We start from the raw sequence: 21,201 nt of genomic DNA, 5'->3' as shown, positions 1-21,201 counted from the left end.
TGATTGGGTCCCTAATCCATAAACTATTAGAACTCATTTACAAAACTTAAACATTACATAAATATATCATCTCATACTATAGAATTAGAATTTATAATCCCTATTCCATGATGAGATATCTTTGAGCTATAATATATCTTAATTAAAACTATCTTGAGAGAGGTTTTTTCTTAAAGCGTTTTATCAAAAATCCGATTTTAAAAATGATTTTTATTTTTATTTTTTTTTAAATAATTGATTTTTATCCACTCTGTGATCCTGTAATTGAAGACTATATCATAATGTATATGCACAAGGGTCGAATTAAGGTTGCATAGATAAGGAGCAACCTTAGTTGTGGCATCTTCTAGCTTTTTTGTGATTGACTTTAGAACCTTAATGTTCTTTTAACATAGTTGTTTGCTGTTGTTTGTAATTTTATTAACGGGATAGTGTAACACTGTTACTGTGCCCAGGTTCTAAGCCCTAGTTTAATGATGATGGTAATTCTGAAACTGTTGCTCCAACAGTGGCACTGTTGCCACTTGCATTTGAGGCACGTCCAGAATGTGTAACACCTTCTGTTTACTGGTGGTGGTGCTTATGAATGTTTTCCCCATGGAACATACGCTGTGTTTCCATTCATGTACAGTGGCAGGATCTCTGTGAATTGAGGTGCAGATTGCAAAGGAATAGTTGCATCATTCCACTCGGATTTAAAATAAAAATCATCAAGCTGGCACTTACTTGGGCATTCTCTGATGGCTTGAGATTCAGTAGTCGGGAGGTAGTGCAGCTAGGAGGGGGAGTGCTTATAGAAAAGTAACTCCTAGGATAAGACTCCAGACTTCAGAGTTATTTTTGTTCTAAAATACTTGGTAATCATCTGCTTTACCCTTCAGCTGTCTAAGGCCCTGATCCTGAAAACACTTTAGTATGTGTGTTAACTCATGCAAGTAGCTCCTTTGACTTTTATGGAACAGCTCACGTGCATGAGGTTAAGCATGTGCTTAAATATTTACAGGATCTGGGCCTAAATAGCTTCCATTATCCAGCTGTTCATTGCCTCCTTGTCTATAGTCTTGCTTTAGAGGGAGATGAGGTGGGTGAGGTAATATCTCTTATTGGACCAGATTATGTTCACATCCTATGGATGGGTTTTTGATTTATAGAAGTTAGATGGGGAAAAAAGACCTATTTGATCATCCATTCCAGTTCTCGGTCAATACAAGATCACTTTAGCCTGTCTAGTTTTAAATCTCCCACAAGTGATGGGGCTTCAGCTACTTCCCTTGGGAGGCTGTTCTAAAGCCTGGTCTACACTGCAAAGTTAGGTTGACATAAGTTATCTTGTGCCACGTTATTTGGGCATGTGTTACATTGGCTGGAGACAAATCGGAGTGTAGACACAAGAACTAGGGGTCACCAAATGAAATTAATAGGCAGCAAACACACAAAAGGAAGTATTTCTTCACACAATGCACAGTCGACCTGTGGAACTCCTTGCCAGAGGATGTTATGAAGGCCAAGACCATAACTGGGTTAAAAAACAAACCAGATAAATTCATGGAGGATAAGTCCATCAATGGCTGTTAGCCAGGATGAGCAGGCAGGAATGGTATCCCTAGCCTCTGTTTGCTAGAAGCTGGGAATGAGCAGCAGAGGATGGATCACTTGATGATTACCTGTTCTGTTCATTCCCTCTGGGGCACCTGGCATTGGCCACTGTCAGAAGACAGGATACTGGATTAGATGGACCTTTGGTCTGACCCAGTGGGGCCGTTCTTATGATGTAAGTGCCCTGTTATATCAACACAGTCAAAACCATCTCCCCAAACCACGTGGAACCATGGTTGTCCTACTGAGGTCAGTGCAGTGTGAGTGTACACACTGCATGGCCTGTGTCAACCCTAACAGTCAGAATCTGTCCCACAATGCCACATTCTCTGCAACAGTGACCACTCTGGTTACAATTTTAAACTCCACTGCCTAGGGGTCACAGAGACCAGAAGCCACCCCCACCTTTCAAAATCCTTCCTCCCCTTCACATGTCGTTGAGATGCCTTTTCCTGAGTGCAGATGTTGGTAAACGCACCTAACAGCTCTCCCTTCTTGTGTGCAACTGCCCAGCCAACTGTGCTGGCCCCACACAGACAGAGAGGTATTAGATGTGCTCCAGGCTGGAGTAGACAGGTGCTTTGAATCTCCTGGGCCTGTGGGGAGAAGAGGTTGTGCCGCATGAAAGCAAAGGAACTTCACGGGATACCACAAGGTCAGGGAGTGCCACAATAGATCTGGTGCTGCATCTCAGGCCTGCTGCTTCTACAAGTTACTGCATGGCATACTTGGCGGAGACCCCACCAGCATCCCACAGTCCACTGTGGATACCTCCGCGGAGCCCAAGACAGACAGATCTGGTGTGTACAGCAAGGAGGAAAGAGTGTGGGGGAGACACAGCAGGGGATTCCAGCCATGCAGCAAGCCGGGACCTATGTGAGATTCAGACACAGTATAGCCAGTGGCACCAGGTGAGTGTTGATGAGCCTGATGAAGGGGAAGGGAACTTGGTTAAGTGTGTACATGCATTTTTCTGTAGGTTCTTTAAATTTAAAGATGGAACCTGGCCCAACCCCAAGTTAACAGGAGATGGGTATCGACTTTTCATTTGCTCATACAAGAGGAAGTAGCGGTACAAAAAACATAGGTAGAGTTATCTACGTGTACCCAACCTAACCCTGCTGGGTAATGACATGTGCAGCATCTTGGTTTTGTGCATAGGGATGTCCCTTTTATCCTCCTGAGAGAAGTTTGATGAAACTTTCATGGAGGTACTCTGCAGTCCTTTCCCAGTGATTGCTAGGGATGGCAGCCTTATGTCTTCCTCGACGGTAGGACATTTCCCCGTGCCATTCCGTGATGCCTTTGGCTGGCACCATTGCAGTAAACAGGATAGCAACATATGGGTCTGGGTTGCTTCAGGAAGCCCGTAGTAGCTGTGCTCTCTGTGCCTTTGATACCTTCCAGATTGAGACATCAGCTTAAAGCACCACTGCCTGTGGAAAATAGTGCCAGTGCTCAGTGCCCTTTACTACTTACAGAATAGGGACCAAAATTATATAGCTTCATACAACAGAACCTTCCCTGCCCTGGCATGCCATACTCACCATGGCTGGGATTGCAGAGTTGCTCCAAAGCAGAAGGACCAATAAGCATGTCTTTTAAAAATGTTTATGGGAGTAAAGGAAGAGAGTTTTGAAACTTATCTTTCCCTTTCCCTTGTGTCTGTAAATCCAATGGTACATCTGTCTGTTTTTTATCAGCACCTTCGAGGGTGGCCGCCTTGAAGAGTTGCCCCTCTATACCTGCAGAACACCTGATCCTGATGAGGAGGAGAAAGAAGAGGACTGAGAAAGACGTATTCTACAAGATCCTGCCAGCCAGTGCTGCATCGGACCACGAACAAAGGGCTCAGAGAGCCCATATGACCAACAACATGGAGAAAGACAGAGAGGACAAGGAAAAGGCCCAGGAGTCCAAGCAGAATAAGTGGGAAATGTGCTAGGACATAATGGGTCTTCTCAGGCAGCAGATTCAAATGCTGCTGGTTGTCCTACAGGTCCCAAAATCTTGGATTCTCCACTCTTTGCACTATTTGGAGAACTTTATGGTCACTGTTCCTACACCCCACAACATACTACGTGGCATCACGGAGCAGATCGTTGCCTCTATCATTCCACACAGGGAAGGAGGAAGGTGGGGCAGCAAAGAAATCATAGCATTGCATACACTGACCTATGAGGACCGCAACTGGTATATGTGTTTCCACAATGGACTACATTTGTGCATTCAAATGGACATAAAATTAGAAAGGAAGTAAACATTTGTTTTCACCTCGTTATGTTACACATTAGTATTGCTTGTGGCGGGTTTTGTACATTACTTTTTTATACTGTTTTTTCCCACTTAATGTTTTTGGAGAATCAAATGATCTTCATTAGTTCACAACAAATACTGTAGAATGCATAGCGGTATTCAAAGCAAACAGTCCTTGTAAATGTACAGCAAGCTCCATAGTATTCATAGTTTCAGGAAAACACCCAGTCATATTTATGAATATATAGCAAGCACTACACAGTTCTGAGCAGCACCTGAAGTTCCAGGCCCGGAGAACACTACGTCACAGAAGACTACTGTGGCTGACTGGTAAAGGACTCTTTCAAGGCCTCCCTCACTCCATAGCGCCATGTTAAACTCTTGTAATGACCCTTGAATCTGGCTTTTCAAACTCAATCAGCTGCTCCATGTCTGTCCTGCACCCTAGCAGCAGCTTATCCCCCTTTGTCTCACAGGTGTTATACCAGAAACAACAGACAGCGATAACCATGGGGATGTTTTTCTCACTGAGATGCAAGCATCCCTTCAATCTACCAAAAGCACATTGAACTGTCATTCTGCATCTGCTGAGCTGGTAGTTGAATCTTACCTTGGTGCTGTCCAGGTGGCCTGCATATGACCTCATGAGCCAGGGGATCAAGGCATAGGCTGGGTCCTCCAGGATCACCCTTGGCATTTCTGTATCGCCAGTAGTAATCTGCTGGTTGGGAAAGAAAGTCCCTGCTTGCATTTTTCTGAACAGTTCTGTGTTCTTAAAAATGTGAGTATCGTGACCCTTCCCTGACCAGCCCACACTGATATCCGTGAAGCGCTCCCGGTGATCCGCCAACCCTTGTGTAGCGATAGAAAAGTAGCCCTTTCTGTTGATATACTCTGTGGCAAGGTGGGCTGCTGCCAAAGTATGGATGGATGTGTGTACTGTCTGTGGCCACACTGCAGTTTGGATGTCCCATTGCTGCAAATACATTGTCTGGGTCTTGCACTTGCCAAGAGTTCCTGCATAGCAAGATGCGATTCATGGCCCTGCACAGTTACATGACAATGGTTCTGACTTCCCAACTCTAAAAACTATTTCCCACTGACCTGCACCAATCCAGGACTGCAAGCTTTCAGAGCTCATTCACTATTTGATTCTCCACTGTCAATTCAGCTCTCATTCTGGTGTCCCTAAACTGGAGGGCCTGGGCAAGCTTGACACAGAGATCCAGGAATGTGGCCTGGAATTCTGCAGCTATCCCAGATTTACATTACAGTGCAATCCCACCAATCAGTATTTGTTTCTCGGGCCCAGAAGTGGCACTCCACCCTCTGAAGCTGCTCTGTGACTGCCACCAGCAACCTTCAATTGTCTTTTAATCTGTCCCTCAGCAAACTGTCCTCAAAGCCATCCTCATGTCTGTGGTTGTTGTGGTACCTCTTGCAGATCTGCAAATACAGGAGAACCATGCATCCTGTATTTGCAGCTTCATGAAAATAGTGCAGAGCTCTGCAGGCTCCATGCTTCTCTCAGAGATGGCAGATGCCAACAAGTGCCATGGGGATTTGTGGGACTTAATTTTCAGCCTTTGTTGTTTTTTTTCATGGCATGTGGATGGCGTTATGAAATTGTGCATGCTGGAAACTTGACTCCCTAGCTCACAGAGATCTCTGAGAGAGTCATTTCTATTCCACAACATATTGTGAAAATTTCCCAAAAGGCATTGCACTCAATGGCAGTGTGTGTCACACTGAAATAGCTATCCACAGTGCACAGATGCTTTACATCAACACAAACATTCCTGGTGAGTACGCATAGCACCAACACAAGCAGCAAAGTGTGCACCTGTGCCAGCAATATACAAACTTTAACGTTAATCACCCACAGTTTGTAGTGTAGACATGGCCTGTTCTGAAGTGCTGCCAGGATGTCTTTCCTCAAGTTCATTTTAGCATTTCCTCATTTGCACCCTTTTATCCTAACTGAACCTCACTAAATACCTCCCCCACTCTTGGATTTTGCACTCTTCTCACATTTCCCTCTCCCTAAATGATACTCTTGAACTGCGTGTGTTTGCCTCTCAATCTTTCCCTCGAGCATTCTGAGAGTTCTTGCTCTTCTGAGGCCTTGGCTACACTGACGCTTTACAGCGCTGCAACTTTCTTACTCGGGTGTGAAAAAACACACCCCTGAGCGCAGCAAGTTACAGCGCTGCAAAGCGCCAGTGTAAACTGTGCCCCAGCGCTGGGAGCGCGGCTCTCAGTGCTGTAAGCTCATCTCCACGGGGAGGTGGAGTCCCTGCAGCGCTGACACAGCGACCACACTTGCACATCAAAGCGTTGCTGCGGGAGCACTCCTGCAGCAGCTCTTTGGAGTTTCGAGTGTAGCCAAGCCCTGAGCTCCTTCCAGTTTGTCTTTGTTACGCTGTTGCACTTCAGCTCATCTACAACATGGAGTTGTTCCTGATGAACTTTGAAAGTGGATTAAACGAAATGAGAATGAAGCACTCTTAATTCCGTTTGTGGGCACTTTTTCTGGAGTGATTTAGGAAGAGCTATTGCACTGTAAATTCACACCCTACTTTAATCCACATGAACTTTAAGGGTGGCTAGGCCCTTTTTTCTTTCTAGTAATATTGTGCCCAGCACTGAACATACTCCAGGCGCTGTCATACCACAGCCATGTTGACTGTTACCTTTTTGGTCTGTGACATGCTGTTTGTGTAGCCAGCCTAAAATCCCATTGGCTCCTTTTGCTGTCGTTTTGCACTGCAAATACACGGTTAATTAGCTGTTCCTTATTATCCCACCCACTGTCTAGCCCGTGGACCCCTGGAAGGTTGGGACCCATGCATGTCACTATTTAAAAAACAACCAAAGTAACTGCTTGCACTCCCAATAATGGGATCCTAGAACTGGCCCAGTTCCTGGGTTTCTTTCTCTAGTGCTCCCATCACCATAGTGTCTCAGCAGCTCTCTGTTTCCAGGTTACTCCTGCCCATTGAGTGTTCTTATTTGACTCATTCCTGTTCTTCCCCTCCCCTAGTGCACTAGATTTCATTTGGTGCTGTCTTTCTTCCCTCCCCCTCCCCCCAACTCCCTTTTCCTTCTTATTTCCTTCTATTCTGGCTAAAATCTCTCAAGATACACTTTAGGAATTTTTTATTTAGGTAGTATGGGCCCTCATTTCCTGAGAGCTGCAGTAGAGAATTTTAAAACACAAACTCTAGGTAAAAAGAAATTGGTAGTGCTCTTGATTGGAGAGAGTTTGCTTGTTGAGGAACTCTAGAGCCAAATGCCAACAGGGAGAAGATGCAGGAACTTGAGAAGCCTGCAGAAGTTAAGAATCCATGTTCCCGCAGATGTCAAGCAATGGTGTGGACACTGTTTTTGTGAAGCCCTCTGAGGCAACTGCCCTGTTTTGCAGTGCGGGGACAACCTCAGCACATGCCTATCTGCGCCAGACCCTTGTTCTGCCTCCTGCAGAACCTCCTGCTGCGGTGCTGGCTGCACTTCCACATATTCTTTCCTCCATGGATTCCTTGTCTGTAGCCACACAAAGTCGTGGGACCCCCTCATTCACCTTCTGCTGGCGTTGGCCGGAATGGCCGTCCATCTGTCTGGGAGGTGGACGCTCAGTGGGGAGCTTTTCTGTTACTATGGGGCTATTTCTGTTCCCTAATTGTCTCTCACGTCTGGGCAGAATTCTCCTGACTCCTTTGCAGAGCAATTGGTAGTGATCAGGGTTTGCTACTTGGTGCCCCTCATCCAGTATCCTTGTTTTTAATCTCATCCCCCAGCTTTCCTGATTTACCATTTGTTTTTCCACTGAATCTATTTTCTGGGGTTGGTGGTCCCTCCCTCAGCTGAGGGTGTGAGCGTTTTGTCCTATGTTAACTTAGGCCCACCCTTCCAGACTTAAAGTAGACCATTGCCTTTCAGCTGCATTAAATTCACTCAATTTAAAAGGTCTGTTTCAGTTGGACAAGTATGCTACTTATTTGTCCATTTTGTGTTTTAACTTCTGACCTACCACCTGATGCTACATGAATGGGTGTGTGTGTGTGTGTGTGTAAATGTGGAAAGGTCATGCTGGAAGGTGAATGACCTAAAAACAATACCCGCATGCAAGAAATCTGGTTGAAACAATGAAATAGGTGTACATGGGAACAAGAAAGCATCTGGCTAGTGGTTAAAGTGTACAGTTAACTCAAAAGTAATATGTTGTAAACAAATATCTGTATCTTGGTGCTGACAGATTATTAAAAGTGAAAATTATAAAAGTCCAATTCGTTGGTCAGTTTGTTACTCTCTTCTCTTTGCTTAGAGAATGAAAATAAAGTCAGTATCATTTCTGTATGTGCAGTCAGTTTCTCTTTCAGGTTCCCAGCGCTACAGGATTTCAGACACTGTGGGGAGGCAAAGTGAACGGGTTGATAGTTTTAAAAATACTTTTAATTGATTTTTCCCTCCTCAAAATTACAAAATTTAAAATGTAGTGTCCCTTTAAAAGCAGAGAAGTAGGATTGTAGAACAATATGGATTCTGTTCCTGGCTCTACCAATGACATCCTGTATAATCAATCTTTGCCAAGTTAAGGTCAGATTCTAGTACCTTTACTGATGCTGGGTAGCACCTCACTAAAGTCAATGGAAGCCCTTGAGGAGTGAACCTATATTTATGGAGTTAAGATATCAGAATCTGGCCCTTAACTCTCTGCTCTAGTTTTTCCATCTGCTAGATGGAGAGATTAATCAAACAAGAATGTGATGAGGCTAAGCTCACTGCTTGGAAATTGCTTTGAGATCCTCAGCTGAAAGGGGCTACAGAAGAACCCAGTATTACATGGAGTGCTAGTGGAAGATTATTGGTAATTGTCTTAGATTATAATGTAGGGGTTTGGTTGCAGTATACCTTGCTTTGTCTTTTTAACTTCATAGATAATATGCCTTATTTGGCAGAAGTGTGCTGTCTTTTTTTGGCCATATGTCTGAACAATTCTCCTTCTTTCACCTCTCCTGAAAATTGATTAAATTGTTTAATATAGAGACTAATGGAAATTTAAGAGCATGGGCAACTGAACAGCCCCCCACTTATTAGAAACTAAGCTCTTAAACCCTTCAGATAACATACTCTTGCACATGGAGTTTGTGACATGTCTGTGTCAGTACTCAGGGCTGCTTGTGCCTTTTAGTTTTCAATGTGAAATTTAGCAGGAGAAAGGTCATTGCAATTCATTCCCTTTCCAAAGTGTGAATGAACTGATCAGTGACTTGACGTGTTGAACGAGTCTTTAAAAGTCTCTGAATCAGTTCAGGTTCCTTGTTCCTGACTCTCACTGTCCTGTACCTTGTGCAGTCCAGTAGACCTGTGCAAAGTGATGCTACCAGCACAGAGTGATGATGCTTTACAGCTGCTTGATGCAGACGAAAGACTATCCAAGGTGAAAGGCAGTGGAGAACCAAACCATTTCCATGCAGCATTAAATATTGCCATCACTGCTTGGCCTACATGTCTGCTGTGGTTCCTTTGATCTTGCTTAGCTCAGCTCATTTGGCATGTGCTGGAAGCAGCTCTTGGGAGCTTCATATTAAAATTCTGCTGCCAACTGGAAGAGAGGAGTGGGAGGGTTTATCAGCCTCTGAAGCAGTCCCTTGAAATAGTACTTGACTTATCACTGAAAGGTCTTAAAATCATGTCCCACTGAAGAGCAACATCTTGCCTTTTTGGAGTGGATCAAATTGCACCAAATGAGGCAAGCAGTCCAAAAATGCCCCCCAAAAATGGAGACCCAGGATTGCCCATTCATGATCTCTGCAGCACATGCGCCCCAACAGGCGGGGCCTAGTAGGTGAAGGGGTTTTTGTTTTTGTTTTTTAGCAAGGGTGGGGTGGACGGGACCTTGCATTGTCAATATAATATCACTGCAGGTCGTGCTTCAGAACATCCCAGAGACCTAGTGTACTGAAAAGTTCAATAAGCAGGATGTTTTAACAGAAAACTGTTGTCCTTTTCATGGAGGTTGAAGTTCATGCCTGGTAATCTTCTTGATACACAGACTGCATCCCAGAGGAGTTTTGGGATCAATTATGACAAGAACTACTTCCTCAAGGATGGGAAACCATTCCGCTATGTCTCGGGCAGCATTCATTACTCCCGTGTGCCCCGGTACTATTGGAAAGACCGTCTGTTGAAGATGAAGATGGCGGGGCTTGATGCTATTCAAACGTAAGTAACTGTTGACTTTTGGGAGCAGTCTTAGACCAGAACAACAAGGGAGAGGTAGGCAAGCTAAGTGTATAAGGCCACCTCTTCTAGATTATAGCTGACAACACCCTAGAGAATCCAGGAGTGCTGCAAATATGTAGCTGAGCTGACAAATGCTCCACTTCAAACTGAAACAAATTATCTAATGCTCTACTTGCTATGCCTAATCTTCTAATCTACAAAGCTTTTTATGATTTGGATCCTGTATATTAAAGTGCTTCTCTCCTTGTATTACAACTTGGCAGTTGAGATAAATTATGACACACTAGCAGACAGCTCACGGATGTGTTCAGGAGCAGGCATGGTTTGCTCAGTGGGGAGTGCCTGCATGTTTGGAACTTAGCCCCTCGCATCTGAGTCCGATAGTTTGTTGCCGACATACAGCTTGTCCATTTTCTAAGGAGCCCTGTGAGGGGGATGGATGAGTGAGTGTGCGTGAGTGGATGAGAAAAAAGGGGATTTGTTTGATGGTTCCAGACTGTCTCCTTGGGGATTGAGTCCATCCTTATTTGGTGAGTTACAAAAACATGCTCGTACTTCTAGAGCAGTTGGACTGATGCTCTTTTATTAATCTAAGCCAGTAGCCAATGACTCTGGTCATACAAAAAAAGAGGGATTAGTAGAGTATTTGCTGGGTGGCTCCTGGAGATGTTGCTTCAAGGTGTATGAATAGTTACTTTTAAATTTGGTTATAAATTGCAATAACAATAATCCCAAATTGTTAAATGAATCTACACGGTGTCAACAGTTGGTCGGATTGCTCTTCTTTTCCTCTGTTTCCAAACCTTGACTACCAACCTAGGTGTAGTAATATGCTCTGCCTCTATGGCTCATGATCTTGAGTTTCTTATGTTCCCCTCTGATTCTCTCTCACTTTTCTGCTCTCTTTCTTTCCTTTAATCCTTTTTGTTCCTTTCCTGCTATTTCAGATGATTTCTCTTTCCTGTTCCTTTGAGATCCTTTATCTTCTCTCTATTATTCTGTACAATAGGTCATTGGTTTTTCTGATGGACCTTCCTTTGTGTGATGGACTGGCAGATGAGTGGCTCCTTCATGCCTCTCCTCATGCTGTGTCTTGGCATAATTACTGCATTTTTATCCTGCTATTTTCTCTTTCTCCACTGTTCTTTTTCCCTATTCATCTTTTTAAAATTTCTCTGCATGTTGTTTTTTTTCACTGCTCTTATTTTGTGGCTCCCATCCCTCTTTTCCCTCCCTTTGCAAAAGGCTACACAGGATGCTTGGAGTGCTAGTGTCCATTGGTGGCTCTAAGAGGCATGCTCTTGCAAAGAAAGGGAAGTAGGGCTGCAGAGGTATTCCCTGAGTATGTAGCAGTTGCTATTAGTTCAGGGATGACTGATAGGTACCACCTTAAAGTACTTCTCTTACCTGTACTGCAGGAGCACATTTACAGTGGGATGTGGGGTCATGCATAGGTGCTGACTTTTGTTTTTTGCCAGTGGGTGCTCCTTTCTGCTCACTCCTCTCCCCTCCCCCGTGCAAGCAGGTGAAGAGGCCAGGCAGGGGCGGGGCCTAGGAGGGAAGAGGCCTAGCAGAAAAAGAGGTTGGCAGGGCCATAGTCCGGGCACTGTAGCCCACAAAATATTAATCCAGCTCTGCAGGTGCTGAGCATCCCCTATTTTTTTCCAGTGGGTGCTTGAGCCCTGAAGCACTCATGGAGTCGATGTGTAAGGGGTCACATAATTTTCTTCACTACCATTACTGTTCTTTTCCATATGCTTTCCTTGGACTAGCCTCAGGTGGGTGGGGCTGCTGGCTTTCAGGTTGGAGGATGTCTGCGGTGAATCCCAGGAACTCTATTGCTGCCGTGTGTGTGTGTGTGTGTGTGTGTGTGTTTATAGATAAAATCAATCAGAAACTTTGCAGGTAGCCAGGCAAGCAGATTTTGATTAATGGCACTTAGTGGTAACTTTTCACACTGCCAAAGAAAACTTGGATGTGGCTTGTGTGGGTTTTTAGTTAATGGGAGGGTGGGGAGGAAGATTGAGTGGATTTCTTTTTTTCTCCACTAATAAAACTTGACTAAGATGCGTAAACTTCAAACGGATTATACAAACTGTCCCCCTGTGAAAATTAGTGCTTAGTTCTAGTTTTACCATTAAGTAAGTACTTTACTGATTTAGTTAAGAGTATAGACTGTGGAGAATTATTTTTATGGAAGCTCAAATTCTGAGGGAAGTAGCTGTGTCTCAAGGAACTCCTTGCCACCCAGCAGAGCTTCCATGTTTCATGAGATGAATGGCTGCAGCTTGACTCTTGGAACTTCAGTATTCCATGGAGATTGCAATTGCAATTTGACATTGATCCCATACATTACAATGGGTGCTAGATATGCTTGTTTTATCTTTAGGCAGGGGGACTTGGCTGGTCCTACTTACAGAACAACTCCTAATGTAGTTCACCAGGGAAGAAGACACTGGATCCTTGTGCTGCGTGGTTCCTGATGAATCCCTTTCAGTGAAAGTCAAGCAGACCTTCCCTTCCTCTCATTCCTTTCTGCCTCCCTTCAGAAATGGCCAGCCAGTTCTTGCTCTCCATCCTGACCGTGACTATGTAGGTTGGCTGGCTGCTGTCTGAGGCTCTCAGAGAAGAGAGAGGGTTTAGTAGGCCACTAGTGCGCCTCCAACCTGTAAACATTAACAACAGGACATAAGAGAGCACCTGGTTCTGCAGGTAGATTGGTCCTGTAGTTAACATTTTCAATCTCCATGATAAAACTTCAGAAATGCTTCCAAAATAACTGATTAAAGTTGGATGCTATAATCCTGGTGATATTTCAAAATGTGAAGGGGTGGAATGGTGGATAGAGTTGAAGTATAGATTAGTAACACCATAGTCAAAGGTTTAAAAAGGTCCAGCTTAATTGGTATTAACTTAAACTTTCTATTTCAGACTCTGTAGTGTGATCACTGGTGCGCCACAGAGAGCTGCCTATCCGCATATGCCCATTGTCGTCCTTTACAGCTGTATTCACAGACAGCTAAAAATAAATACTTTCCTGACATTGCCTTTCTGGGTAAACTGTTGGTGTAGTTGTCAAAGGGTTGTTAGATGATCATGAATTGGAGAGAAGATAGCATGTGTATTCATGCATTGGAGAAATATTGGTACATAAGACAATCTCTCTTACAGTGTTGTTTGCACTATAAAAAACAGTTTGAAAATCCGTGGCTGAGACTACAGGTGGTTTTTCGGAAGATGCAGTTAAATAACTAACCACTAGATGGAGCCAGATATTTACAACACAGGAGAAATTAGTAGCAAAAAGGCTTCTTTGAAGAACCAACGGATACTCTTGGCTGCTCTGAATTTATATGAAGGATGTTTGAACATCATAGTCTGTTTGTTTGTTTTTAATTTTGTTAGCTGGTGGCAGATACAGTTATACCTTTTGGAAACTCATTCTCCAAGAAACAGCTGCATCTAGATACTTGAAGTTTCAGTACTCCTTTTTTTTTTAAATATAGATATTCTTAAAATAAAATAATTCCAAGAGTTTTGTAAAAACCTTGTATCCTTTTAAGGGCTTTAATATTGCTCTGTTGGTTTTTAAAGTGATTCCCCCACTATGAAGGCAACAGGAAGAGAGAACACAGAACAGATATTATGTGGCCGGTTCAGCAACCTGGGATGTGCTGCTGTTCTCCACTTCATAAAGAATATAGTCTAAGCAGCGGCAAAGTGTTCTAATGTAGAAAGCAAAATAACCCTTTTCAGCAGAGTAGTGACCTAGTAAACGATGAAAAAAACACTGATTCATCACGATAGTGATGGTGGTATATGTGTTCTTTCAGTGGCTTTAACTTGTGGGACGATGAATGTGTTTTAAAAGTAAGGCTGTAGATTTTTATTTATTTATTTTAATTGTCAGCTTTAATGATCCTATCTTTAATGGAAGCAGTCAGCTTGCCCCTCATTAGCCTTTCAAATCCAGGCAAGAAAACAAAACTGACATTCAACATGCTCCCATTCATATTCAAATCCTTGGCTATAGAAGAGCCAAGTAATAAGGATATTGGAAACTTTATAAATAGGTTGGGAAGGCAATTAAAATTACTTTGCAGAGCTAAAAGGATGCATCTTGGCTGCACAGAAAATTGAGCAGATTCCTCCGTTGTGTTACAAATCTGAGAAGTTCTGATATTTTGTAAGTAGTACCTAACTTTTAAATACATACATTTATGTAATCCACACATGTACTGGTTCTTGTTTTTCGTCTATTGACAAAAGATATTACTGGCACTGCATTGTTCTCTTGGCGTTTTTTTACAAAACATAAAAATTCTTTAAACATTAAAAAAAAATAAAAACCTAAAAGTGCTGTGTGAGAGGCTTTCTGCTTGACTACCCACCACTTCTGTTTCACAATGACTTTTCAGAGTTTTAAAGCTAGATGAGGATGCACAATGAATTATTTTTGCTTTTAATATGTTTTATGACATTAATGCTGTTAGAAAGGAAGACTATGTGCAAAAAATACTGACTACATGAAAAAATACCGACATCTGTTTCCCTTCTAAGTTCTTGATCATCCCTGGTGCTAACCTTAGCACCTTCAGCTTCTAGAATTGCCTTACAGGAGCTAGGTCCTAGATTCATTCTTGTCTTTCATTAGTCTGGAAGTAAATACATCTTTACAGAATTGTGAAGTTGAGGTGCAAATAGTTTGTTTCTTTAGCATTAGATTAAGTCATTATTTGGTGTTCCTTTTTCATTCTGGATGGTGTTTTCTTCACAGGTACGTGCCATGGAACTATCATGAATTCAAACCAGGAGTATATAACTTCTCTGGCGACAGAGATATAGAATATTTCCTGCAGCTAGCTAATGAGATTGGCTTGTTGGTGATACTAAGAGCTGGACCTTATATCTGTGCAGAATGGGACATGGTAAATTTGTATTTAAACTTCCTAATTTCTAGGCAGAATTAACATCTGATCTCTGTCTAATATGTGTTCTTCCTTTTTGGGGGGGAGGGGGAAGAGGATGCGAGGGATTCCCTACCACTGAACATATGGCTCAATGCAGAATTCTTCATCTAGAATACTAAAAGTTGTGGGTTCAGGTTCTGCTTACGTGACTTCCTATAGCCTCTAGCGCGTTGGTCCTTAAATCGTGATCATTTTTTAATATGATCTTGGGTACTATAAGTCTACCGCAGTGGTCCCCAACATTTCTCGTCTGGTGGCGGACAAGCATCTGCCGAAATGCCGCCAACAAGTGGCAGCGTCAATAGGTGTCACCTCTAAAATGCTGCTGGCATTTCAGTGGATGTTCACTTAGACGCCCTGGCAGGCGCCATGGTGCCTACAGGCACCGCATTGGGGACCCCGGTCTAAGGTGACCAGATGTCCCAAATTTTTAGGGACAATCCTGATTTTTGGGTCTCTTTCTTACCCCTCACCCCTGTCCTGATTGTTCACACTCGCTGTCTGGTCACCCTATGTAGGTCCCCAATGACTAGTACTTACTTGGTAATATCTATATAGTTATGGGATAGCTAGTTAAACTTATCCTTATACTTCCTGCAAATGGTCATTGAAATGGTTTCCTTTCCCTTCACAGGGGGGTCTTCCAGCATGGTTATTAGAGAAAGAATCGATTGTTCTCCGATCTTCTGATTTAGGTAAGGAGCTCAAAAAGATTTATAAAAATGTTTCAATGGCAAGCAGACTTGGTGGCCAAACTCTAGGGTCAGGCAGTATTTTCAGATATGGTATTGTGTTACTGTTTCTACTAAAAAAAGAACAGGAGTACTTGTGGCACCTTAGAGACTAACACATTTATTTGAACATAAGCTTTTGTCACTTCTTCGGAATGTTCCATTCCATGCATCCAAAGAAGTGGGCTGTAGCTCAAATAAATTTTAGTCTCTAAGGTGCCACAAGGACTCTTGTTCTTTTTGCGGGTACGGACTAACACGGCTGCTACTCTGAAACCTGTTTCTGCTAAAAGTTTGGGAATAACAAATGTGAATGCTCTTTGAATAAGGTTTTCATACTCTCTGAATACTTCTGCACTGTGCATAAATGTATGGAAAGAATAAGGTAGTAAGAGGGAGGAAAACAGCAAGACTACTTGTGTAAGGATTTGCAGGGCTGGACCCTTAAATTGTAAAGGATAATGATCTTGAAGGTAACTGGATATTTTTCTGTTTTGTGGGGACATTACCACCTGTTTTTAGACTGGCTTCAGAGTAGCAGCCGTGTTAGTCTGTATCCTTAAAAAGAACAGGAGTATTTGTGGCACCTTAGAGACTAACAAATTTATTTGACCATAAGCTTTCGTGGGCTTCAGCCCACTTCATCGGATGCATATAGTGGAAAATACAGTAGGAAGATAGATATATACACACACACACACACACACAGAGAACATGAAACAATGGGTGTTACCATACACACGCTAACGAGTGTGGTCAGTTAATGTGAGCTATTATCAGCAAGAGAGAAAAAGAATTTCAGTGTGAGACTGCTGAATTGGGATTAATTTGCAAACTGGACACCATCAAACTAGGCTTGAATAAAGACTGGGAGTAGATGGGCCACTGCACAAAGTAAAACTATTTCCCCATGCTTATTCTCCCCACCCCCCCATACACAGTTCCTTACATCTCCTTGTTAATTGCTGAAAATGGGCCATTTTCATTACCACTACAAACAGTTCTTTTTCTCTCTTGCTGATAATAGCTCACTTTAACTGATCACTCTCCTTATAGTGTGTATGGTAACACCCATTGTTTCATGTTCTCTGTGTATATATATCTCTTCCTACTGTATTTTCCACTGCATGCATCCAATGAAGTCGGCTGTGTAGAACTGATAAATGAAATTGTTTTTAATTGTTCACTTCATTTATGTAACTTCATAAGTAAAGTTTTATGAATGAAACAACATTCATTCATAAAACCAGTGACCCCAATAACTGGCTAATTGACAATAAAAATGCTTGTTAAGAGCCATAGCTGTTCAGTCAGCTGCCTTTGTAAGTTTCACTATCAGTCCAATTCCTGCTTAAATCACTGAGACTTGCACTTTTTCAGTATTATAACTTCTGTTCACCATTTATTACACTTGCCTACATCGTAACTTCTGTTTACTGTTTGCCATCCACTATACTTGTCTATATTGTAACTTCTATTCACTGTTTGCCATTTTGTAATTCAAACCTCATTTTCAAACACTCACTCCATTTTGTAAAAGCTTCCTCCAATCTTCATTTTCACAAATCCTGCTATACTCTTATTAGTGTAGTTTAGATTGTGATTTATGGATGATGGAATCAACCTCCAGCCCCAGCCTGTTCTGATTAAATAGAGACAAGAGCCCTAACAATGGGTATGTCTACACTACGGGATTATTCCAATTTTACATTAACCGGTTTTGTAAAACAGATTGTATAAAGTCGAGTGCACATGGCCACACTAAGCACATTAATTCGGCTGTGTGCGTCCATGTACCGAGACTAGCGTTGATTTCTGGAGCGTTGCACTGTGGGTAGCTATCCCATAGTTCCCGCAGTCTCCTCCGCCCATTGGAATTCTGGATTGAGATCCCAATGCATGATGATGGAAAAACAGTGTCGCAGGTGATTCTGGGTAAATGTCACTCATTCCTTCCTCCGTGAAAGCAACGGCAGACAATCATTTCGTGCCCTTTTTCCCTGGATTGCCCTGGCAGACGCCATAGCATGGCAACCATGGAGCCCGTTTTGCCTTTTGTCACTGTCACCGTATGTGTACTGGGTGCTGCCGACAGAGGCAGTACTGCAGTGCTACACAGCAGCATTCATTTGCCTTTGCAAGATAGCAGAGACAGTTATCAGTTCTGTACCGTCTCCAATGCCACTGTAAATTGGCGATGAGATGACGGTTATCAGTCGCTCTGTACCGTCTGCTGCTGTCATGGGTGCCCCTGGTTGAGGTCGGCCGGGAGCACAAAGACAAAAATGGGAATGACCCCCCCAGGTCATTCCCTCCTTTATGGTTTATCTAAAAATAGAATCAGTCCTGCCTAGAATATGAGGCAAATGTGCTAGAGAACCAGAGAGCACAGCCGCTCTCTGTCAGAGCCCGCAGAAATGATGAGCTGCATGCCATTCTAGGGAGTGCCCCTGCAACAACCCCAATCGTTGCTTTCCTGCTCCCCCAACCCTCCTGGGCTACCCTTGCAGTGTCCCCCCCCCCCCCCATTTGTGTGATGAAGTAGTAAAGAATGCAGGAATAAGAAACGCTGACTTGTTAGTGAGATAAAATGAGGGGAAGGCAGCCTCCAGCTGCTATGATAGTCCAGGCAGGACATTAAACGGTGGAGGGGAGAGGAGCCCAGCATCCCGCTGCTATGTTAGTCCAGGAAGTACAGAATCTTTTCTTTAGACATGAAAGGAGGGGGCTGATGGACCTCAGCCCCCAGTTGCTATGATTAAGACGGTTACCAGCCCATCTGTACCATCTACTGGGAATGACCAGGAGTCATTCCTATTTTACCCAGGTGCCCCTGGCCAACCTCACCTGAGGCCAGCCAGGAGCACTCACGGGCTGATGATGACGATGGATAGCAGTCATATTGTACCATCTGCCACCGAGGAGGGGAGGGGAGAGGGTGCTGCTGTTCATTGCCACAGCACCGTGTCTACAAGCAGCATGCAGTAGACATAGGGTGACATATAAAAAAGTCAAGAAACGATTTTTTTCCCTTTTCTTTCACGGGGAGGGTAGGGGAGGTAAATTGACGAGCTGTATCCTGAACGACACCAGACGATGTGTTTGACCCTCCAGGCATTTGGAGCTCAGCCAAGAATGCAAATGCTTTTTCGGAGACTGCGGGGACTGTGGGATAGCTGGAGTCCTCAGTCCCCCCTCCCTTCTTCCATGAGCGTCCATTTGATTCTTTGGCTTTCCGTTACGCTTGTCACGCAGCACTATGCTGAGTCCCTGCTGTGGCCTCTGTCTGGAGATTTTTTCAAATGCTTTTGGCATTTCGTATTCTGGAATGGAGCGCTGATAGAACAGATTTGCGTCCCCATACAGCGATCAGATCCAGTATCTCCCGTACAGTCCATGCTGGAGCTCTATTTGGATTTGGGACTGCATGGCCACCCGTGCTGATCAGAGCTCCACGCTGGGGCAAACAGGAAATTAAATTCAAATGTTCGCGGGGCTTTTCCTGTCCACCTGGCCAGTGCATCCGAGTTCAGATTGGTTTCCAGAGCGGTCACAATGGTGCACTGTGGGATATCGCCCGGAGGCCAATACTTTCGATTTGCAGCCACACTAAACCTAATCCGATATGGTAATACCGATTTCAGCGCTACTCTTCTTGTCAGGGAGGAGTACAGAAACCGGTTTAAAGAGCCCTTTATATCGATATAAAGGGCCTCGTGTGGACGGGTGCAGCATTAAATCGGTTTAACACTGCTAAAATTGGTATAAACGCGTAGTGTAGACCAGGCCAAAGTAAGAAGAGTCCACCCTAAAAAGAAAAGGTACAATAGAAGGAAGATCAAAGCCAGGTCTGAGGCTGAAAGTCACGCCTGCAATTGACGGGTAATCAATCACCAAACCCAGAGGCAGCGTGACACAGCAAGACCTATAGACTCTGGATTCAAACTAAAGCCTACAAAAAGGATAGGTGAGATGGAAGACTTTGGAGGGTAACATTCTGCTGCCAGGGCACTGGTATATGCCCAACAGAGACCCAGCTCGACCTTGTGCCTCGCTTTCCTGGCCAGTTAGCAGCCACAAGCTACAAACCCAAGCTGCAAAATCAAGCCATGAACTCAAGCTATGTTCAGGACTGGTAACTATGCAGCAGCTGCAGAACGTGTGTGTGTGTGTGTGTGTGTGTGTGTGTGTGTGTGTGTGTGTGTGTGTGTGTGTGTGTGTGTAGGTATTAGGTATAATGTGTGTGTATAAGGATTAAAATATTAGTTATTTGTCATAAATCAAATTGTTGTTATAATAATTGTGGCATCTTTGTCTTGCCCCCTGAAAAGATCCTGTGTAGTTTTGTCTGTGTAACAGCTGTAGCCCACAAAAACTTGTACTCAAATAAATTTCTTAGTCTCTAAGGTGCCACAAGTACTCCTGTTGTTTTTAGACTGTACTATATTGGAATGATTCGGGTGTGGTCCTTGAAGCCACTTGACTTCTGTAGATACTGAGAGGCTGAAGTTATGAGCAAGTACAGAATGTTCTCAGTTTATTATTTGTTGCTCTTGTTCATGTTGTGCATACCCTTTGTATTTAGGGTATTGGTTACAAAAAATATCCCATTTGTAGTTTGTTTTTGTTTTAAAGTAGATAAACTCTGGTCTGCCCACAATTTTCTCTTTGTATATTCCAGATTACTTGTCAGCTGTAGAAAGGTGGATGGGTGTCTTGTTACCCAAAATGAAGCCTTATCTCTATCAGAATGGAGGGCCAGTTATTATGGTGCAGGTAATCCATTTCAAAAATCAAATGGGAACACTAACTATGTGAATGCAAAAGGCCTTTTGGTCCCCATTATTAACAGTGCTTCTACAGCTATGTTTCCAGTAATGTACATGGGTGCTCTTTAAAATTTTAAATAATATTTGCTCTCCATGATAACTGAGATTAAAATTAGTTTAAACTGTATCACAAACAAAAGGGTCTGGTGTCTGATAATATTTTAGTATGTTACCCTTGCATCTCCAGCATTTTAACAAGTGAAGCTTTGAGTGTCGGCTTTTAGTCCTTAGTGTAGATGTCTCTTTACCATGTGGAAAGAGATTGTGCGTGAGGATGTGATGAGCATGGCCACTCACTCACCCAAGTGATGTATTACTAGCCACCCTGCTTGCCTATATTGTTGATGCATAGCTCATGTTGAATAGCTCAGCTGAAGCCAGCACTTCCTGAGACTCAGGGACTCTTCAATCAAACTTATTTCTTAACATCTCTTCTGCTTTTCCCTCTGCTTGCTCCCCTTTTCCATATTACATACAGAATCACCTGCAGGGCTTCCCTGCAACTCCCCACCAAAAATATGAAATGCCAGCTCTGTTGAAGTCAATGGGAGTTTGCCATTCACATCTATGGAA

The 21,201-nt window shown here is 43.3% G+C and overlaps 1 protein-coding gene across 1 annotated transcript in view; it reads left to right on the top strand.

The window, feature by feature from the left end:
- The window catches only part of GLB1 (galactosidase beta 1), an 82,295-nt gene that overhangs the window by 13,274 nt on the left and 47,820 nt on the right, over window positions 1-21,201 (top strand). The window contains exons 2-5 of the mRNA XM_030551218.1: window positions 9,908-10,077; window positions 14,876-15,026; window positions 15,703-15,763; window positions 20,481-20,575. Coding sequence (XP_030407078.1) covers window positions 9,908-10,077; window positions 14,876-15,026; window positions 15,703-15,763; window positions 20,481-20,575 — 477 coding nt within the window. The remainder of the gene's footprint in view (window positions 1-9,907; window positions 10,078-14,875; window positions 15,027-15,702; window positions 15,764-20,480; window positions 20,576-21,201) is intronic.

The sequence above is a fragment of the Gopherus evgoodei genome, chromosome 2, assembly GCF_007399415.2.
Source record: "Gopherus evgoodei ecotype Sinaloan lineage chromosome 2, rGopEvg1_v1.p, whole genome shotgun sequence".
Classification (NCBI taxonomy): Eukaryota; Metazoa; Chordata; order Testudines; family Testudinidae; genus Gopherus; species Gopherus evgoodei.
Note: the sequence above shows the minus strand (reverse complement) of the source record. Positions and strands in the feature narration are given on the sequence as shown.